Consider the following 6,312-nt stretch of genomic DNA (forward strand, 5'->3'; position numbering starts at 1 on the left):
GAGTGGCAGCTGCTACTAGCTTCATAACATTAAGTGAATTTTAAAATTTGTAACCTGTGTAGCATTACATCACAATAAGACTGGCCCTATAGGAGTTTCCAGTAAGAAGCATGTGTAGTAGCATTTTAACCGTACATCGGGTGCTGTGTAACACTTCTGATGAGGCCTTTTTGCTCATCAAGTCAGCTGAGCTTACAATACACGGCCTTGATGTTTCAGAAAAGATGACTGAATTATATAGCTTGGCCAAGGGCCCTTACCTTTTACCAAGAACAGAATTCAAGGACTTTTATTGGAACATCATAATTCACAAACATTCTCTCAACTCTACTAAGCTTGCTTGGTAGCCAATCAGTGGAAGAATTACTGAAAACAAAAACTTTGAACAGTGTGCACAAGTTCCATCAGAATTTATCCCAATTTGTGACATTAAACGGGTGTGCTGTAGAACATACATTAGGAATAGTTCTGTACTCAAGAATTCTATTATTAGATGCATGACAAAATTCCAGCTCTCTTCAGTAATGCTCAGATTTTCCAGAAGAATTAAGTTTTATGAATTTGAACGAAATATAAAATAGTCCAATTTTGAGTCTTGTTCTCAATGTTCCAAAAAATATTGGTTCATTAATCATGGTTGTTATTTACAAAAAGTTTTATTTCTTTTAATGCTGGTAAAAGCGAATGCTATGTCCGTTTTTTTTTTGGTCTAAATTACTGGTTATATCTAACAGGCAAACAACATAATACTTCACTTATGTACAAAAAATAAATTTATAAACTAACAGACTTGACAATCAATTGTTATCACGTATTACAAACGGTTGAAGCATATTACTCTACATGAAATGTCCTGATGAGTTGTAGTATTGAGAGAGAGGCCTTGGTGGTAACGACATACAGACAAAATGCTATTATACATTCACCATAAAGAAAGATCTGATTAAAATAATTACCAGGCTTATTGTAGTGTAATATCATACAAAATTCTGATCAACAGATCGTGCTTTGGCAGCTTAGCATTGTACACCCTAAAATTTAGAAATTATTTTCAGTTTTATTATATATAAATGCTAAGTTAATGGGTTATCAAAGTCACACCAAGTAAACTAAGAAAAAAAACAACTGAACCATTACTTCAGAAAATACAAAATAAAACAGACTCTGTCCTGTTTTAAAAGTTAACACAATATATTTGACAGTTATAACCAACAGACTAAATGTGTTTTTCTAAGACCAAAAACAGTATTCCTACAGAACATCAGAAAATGTAGTTTATATTAAAGTACTCTTTGTGTGTATATAAAAAAAAACAATTGTGATGTATAACTAACAACTTATTTTGGGGAATTTTAATCTGTTATAATCCTATCCTTAAGAAAAACTAGAAATATAATAGATAACTTATAATGCTTATGTACATAATATATATCAGTCTTCATCATCATCATAATCATCATCTTGTCTGGTGTGTTCAACAGATTGAAGAGGATCCTCCGAGGTGATGAGTTCAACAATAGCTTTAAGTAATGCTCCTTCTTTGGTACTTGGATCCCAACAAGTAACTCCGGGATGGTTGGCTTTGTGCTGAAGAAGCTTGTCCAGTTCTTCCCGCAGCTCCTATACATATCACATTTAGTTTATGAAAAATGAGCAAGTGTTTAATATTAGATTCTAACACATAATTATGTAGATATCTATAAAAGGTCTCTGTTCTAATTCGACTTTAACATATTGTGCATGACTATTATGATGGTAAATCACAAAAAACAAGTCAAAATTAAAACGTTCTCTTTTTCCTACTGTACTGATTAAAAATTTGTTTAGGGATAAAGGTACTTTACTACAGTAACTTCTGTTAACTTACTTACTGAGATAACATCATCAAATTTTTTCAGCTTTAAAACAAACAAACTCAATATGAAAAAACACTTTTTTTTATTGGGTGTTAATATAACATTTTTCAACCAATGAAAAAAAAAGGATGCAACTTTAAAAATCTATAATCTTATTTTAAAAGCAATATTTTCAACTCAATTTGTAAAATTTAGCAGAAAAATACTTAAAAATTCATCATTTTGTTTCATTTCTGTATTAGGTAAAAGTCTGAAATTTCTACACAAATATTCATTTGCAGTCATAAAAGTAGTTTTTTTTTTAACTCACACAATCTGCATTGGATCAGTTCTACTTAAGTAAATACGTCAAGTATAGAAAAACTAGCCTAGTTCACAAATACTGTGAACCTTAATACTCCCCTACAGTTTATATTTCATACCTATAAAAGTTTTAAATCTTTACAACTTCTAAGTCTCGAACTAGCTAAATCTGGTGTAAAATTCATCCTAAGGTTTTGCTTTCTGTACGTTGCCTGGCCAAGAACCTTTACTACCATTTCAACTGTGTCCTACTTTACAACATTATAGTGCCTTTGTTTTTCTGATTGGTCAGCCACAAAGAGAATATGGTTTGTGAATACAGTTTTGGTTGACAGATTTTTCTCAATCTTTGAAGAAAGTAAACACATATTTGAGGGGGCCAAGTCTCACTCGTGAAGTACTGTCTTTGTGTTCTTTCAAACTTATCCATCCATTTATTAATTAAAGCTCTTTTTTTTCTTTTTATTTAAATACAGTTCATTAATTTATTTTTATTTATTCCACTCTCGATCCACATAATATTCCACTCTGATGGGTAGCCTCTCTTTATTTTCACTTGTAGTAAAGCATTTTATTTCTATACCAAACGTCATCACTGTGTTTCGTTTCATTTAGTCCACTTGCGACAAACCACTACTGTCAACTTTCCACATACTAAATCCTTGAACCGCAAGTTATTTTGCAGATCATGTGACTACACGTAGGTTTATCCTTGAATTACTACACTAACAGAAAAAACGCAACTTTTTTTCTTTTATCAAACAAGGATATATTTAACAAGTGGGTAGAAAATAAATAACTTCTTAGAAAGGAACATAGCTTTTATCACACTTTTATTTAATTTCTACATTTTATCGTACGTTTTATACAAGAAACCTTAAGATCGTTTTCATTTAAAATTGTGGATATATTTATGCTTTCAAGTACTGCACTATTAGATCTCTTCAATATTCTTTACTGATAAACAGATGGCACCTTATGCAAGAAAAGAGATAAATGGCCAAATTGGAGACATCTCGATTGAGATACAGCCATCTTGATTTTAGCACTGGTGAGGGAGAACAACTAGTTAGTAGCAGCATGGCTACTCTAAACAACATTAACTCTCATCCTTCATTGTTAGAATACCCCCCACAGTTATATTACTAGAGAGATCATACAGTAAATACACCAAACTGTATTAATAAGAAATACCTTTACAAGATGAGCCACCCTAGGAGGACAGTGAAAAGCAATATGTTTGTCTACAAATACAGTGCTGCATGACAGATCCTTGCCAAACGTGATCCGCCCACCAAAAAACAACAATGAGAAAGGTTGAACGTTGGTTGTATCGTGTAGGAAAACCTATATGATATACAGAATTAATGTAATAAAAACTGAATTAACAATCATACAAATACAGCCTATCAATAACTGTTCATACAGGTTCTTTCCTTTGAGTATCAGTGAAGAGAAACATTGCAAACCAAAACTATTTATTCAATACTTCACAAATATATTTCAGCAATAAAAAAAGAGCAATGATTGAAAATTATTACTCATTAAAATGAAAGGTTAAAATCAACTTTTTTGATCAAAAAAATCAAATTATAATTCGTCTTTAAACTTCAGAACGAAATAAAGATTCACAAGTTTGTTTAATAATTAGCTGTCCAGTGGTTCAAATGATTTTTCTGAAGCAATACACAGGCTACTTTAACAATAAATAAAGGTCTATCAACAACAAGTGATGTTTATAATTCTGTACCTCAAGAGTTTTAATATAAAATATAATATAACAATTCTTTTAACCTTTTTAAAGGCTTTGAAGGATTAAATGCTGCAGATTTCTTTATAGTTAACACTTCTATAACTAGAGGCCACCCGTATAAATTATAAGCAGAGCTCCAGATTGGATTGAAGGAAGTTCTTTTCCTCTCAAAGAGTAGTGGATGTATTGAATAATCTTCCAATTGAAGTAGTTTCTGTGAGCAGTGTAAATGTGATTAAATGGCACCTTCAAAAACATTTAAGACACAAAGAGGGAGCTTATATGAGCCAGCGCACAGCTGGCTCCCTGCTCTGCCACCCTCCTTGACATGTGAGAAGAATGGAGGACACAAGATTAACAAGGTAAGGTCAGTTAGAAAGCCAAAAAATGTCAGCAGTTTTGGGGCATCCTGTTTTGCTGTTCAAAATACTGTTTGTGTTTTAAAATTCATACTTGAAAACCACATAAACTATTTTTTTGACAATCACCTTAATAATAATATAAAAAATTAGGGTTAATGAAAATCAGCTTCTGAGAGCAAAAAGCCTAAGTTGTAAAGTTCTTACTTTTTATGTATATTCTCTATTCAATGAAATATATATTTCTTGACAAAAGCAAATAAAAGGTAAAAATTAAAAACTTCTTAGGTTAGATGGAAAAAAAACTTAAATGAAAATAATAAAATTTATGCCTCAAGTAATACATGAAATTTTGTTTACCCTAAACTCCACACTTTCACTCGGTGATCTATTGTTATTTATCATTAAACACAGTTTAAAGAACAATAAAATCAAATGAAAGTAATTGTAATTGTTTGTTTCATCTGCAGTCATTATAGTAAAGAAAAAAAAGGTATTTTTGATTTTATTTTTCAACTACCATTGTAACTGATTTCACAACAGTTAGTGTTAGAGAAAACAGGAGATAAAGTATAAAGATTAGAGTCTGAGTCAGACTGACTAACTCAGTAAACTCATAAATAACTCTTTAGTAGAAATACCATTAAGAATTCAGATTTTTTGTTTACAACATACTTGTAATATTTAGTAAAAGCTTACCCTATCTGATGAAGATACACATAGTAAATTTAGATTTTTTGTTTACAACATACTTGTAATATTTACTAAAAGCTTACCCTATTTGATGAAGATACACGTAGTAAATTCAGAATTATGGTAAACATTAATTCTCCAATATGGGGTCGGTACATTGGATGGACCTCCGTGCATGAAAGTGTTAGAGTTAATAAAAACATTGTATTCTTTCAGAAAGTGCTGAACAATAAATACCAGATGCATTTTCAACTTTAATGGAGTATGGTTGTCTACCTCTATTATAGCTAAAACTTTTGATACATTTAAAGTAGGCTTAAGGATTTCAATGGCTTTATTTATCACCACATTGAATAGGTCAGTATGAGATCGGAGTTTATGCTTGCTTTGACTAATTTGTTTCCCACTCATCAAGAAAAATTAATTGGAAAAATATTCCGTTGATTTTAAAATCACTTTATTGCTGTGTCGATGAAAAACTTCATAAAGTTTTATCAAAACATATTACATTTTGCAGTGTTTGAGTAAAAACATTTATATCAAATTTACAGTAGAAAGTAAACATGACTCTAAATTTCCTTATATCGATACTTGAAGAACCGACACTGAGTTATATGCTCAATTTAAGATTTTATTTCCTCATTACTCAAAGTTAACTTGGTACATCTTTTGGTTACACGTGCTTATGAGATGGTAAACAGTTTTCTTAATTGAAGAAATATGTCAAGACCTTCTTGAAACATCAAAGAGAGATTGTTATTTCTGAAATTCTCTATTTTAATATTCCTTAGAACCTGCTCTAACAGTAACACTGTATCCAAGACAACAGCTTCTGTATGTGAAGCTAGTTACCCTTGCAGGCAGAGTTTATCTACAAATTCAAATCAGATGTATGTTTAAACCAGTTTTTAGAACAAGATGTTCTTCATATTGATAATTACAAAAAAGAAGACAGTACTTCCCATAATTTATAAACTTAATTAACATAAAAAGAAATGTGGTTGGCTACATTTATAAAAGAACACGTTACAATAAAACCAGTTAGTGTTTCTCGGGACCTCCCAGCAGAATGTATCACCAAATAAAGTGTACAATTTTATTACAATTCATGGGGTTGAGGATAAGCAGCAAGTAAGTATTTGTGAAAGCCTATTGATTGCAAACTGAACTACCAAAATTCTAATTTTTTACTTCTCCTTAAACTGTAAGCTCAATCTTTTTTTTATTTAGTTGAAGAGTGATGATTATTTACTTCGAATAACCAACATAAAGTGTTGCAGTGAATTTCATTAAAATAATTGTAACTGAATAATTAAATATTACCTTCTGATCAAAGTAAACTACCTAA

At 30.8% G+C, this 6,312-nt stretch overlaps 1 protein-coding gene across 1 annotated transcript in view; it reads right to left on the reverse strand.

The window, feature by feature from the left end:
- Nucleotides 1-643: 643 nt before the first annotated feature.
- LOC106467771 (ATP-dependent RNA helicase DHX36-like) overlaps nucleotides 644-6,312 on the reverse strand; it is a 51,119-nt gene continuing 45,450 nt past the window's right edge. Inside the window, exons 19-20 of the mRNA XM_022395965.1 lie at nucleotides 3,354-3,506; nucleotides 644-1,620 (exon numbers count right to left, since the gene is read on the reverse strand). Of these exons, the coding sequence (XP_022251673.1) occupies nucleotides 1,432-1,620; nucleotides 3,354-3,506 (342 nt within the window). The 3' untranslated portion in view covers nucleotides 644-1,431. The remainder of the gene's footprint in view (nucleotides 1,621-3,353; nucleotides 3,507-6,312) is intronic.

Source organism: Limulus polyphemus, unplaced genomic scaffold (assembly GCF_000517525.1).
Source record: "Limulus polyphemus unplaced genomic scaffold, Limulus_polyphemus-2.1.2 Scaffold2734, whole genome shotgun sequence".
In the NCBI taxonomy this organism is placed as follows: domain Eukaryota; kingdom Metazoa; phylum Arthropoda; class Merostomata; order Xiphosura; family Limulidae; genus Limulus; species Limulus polyphemus.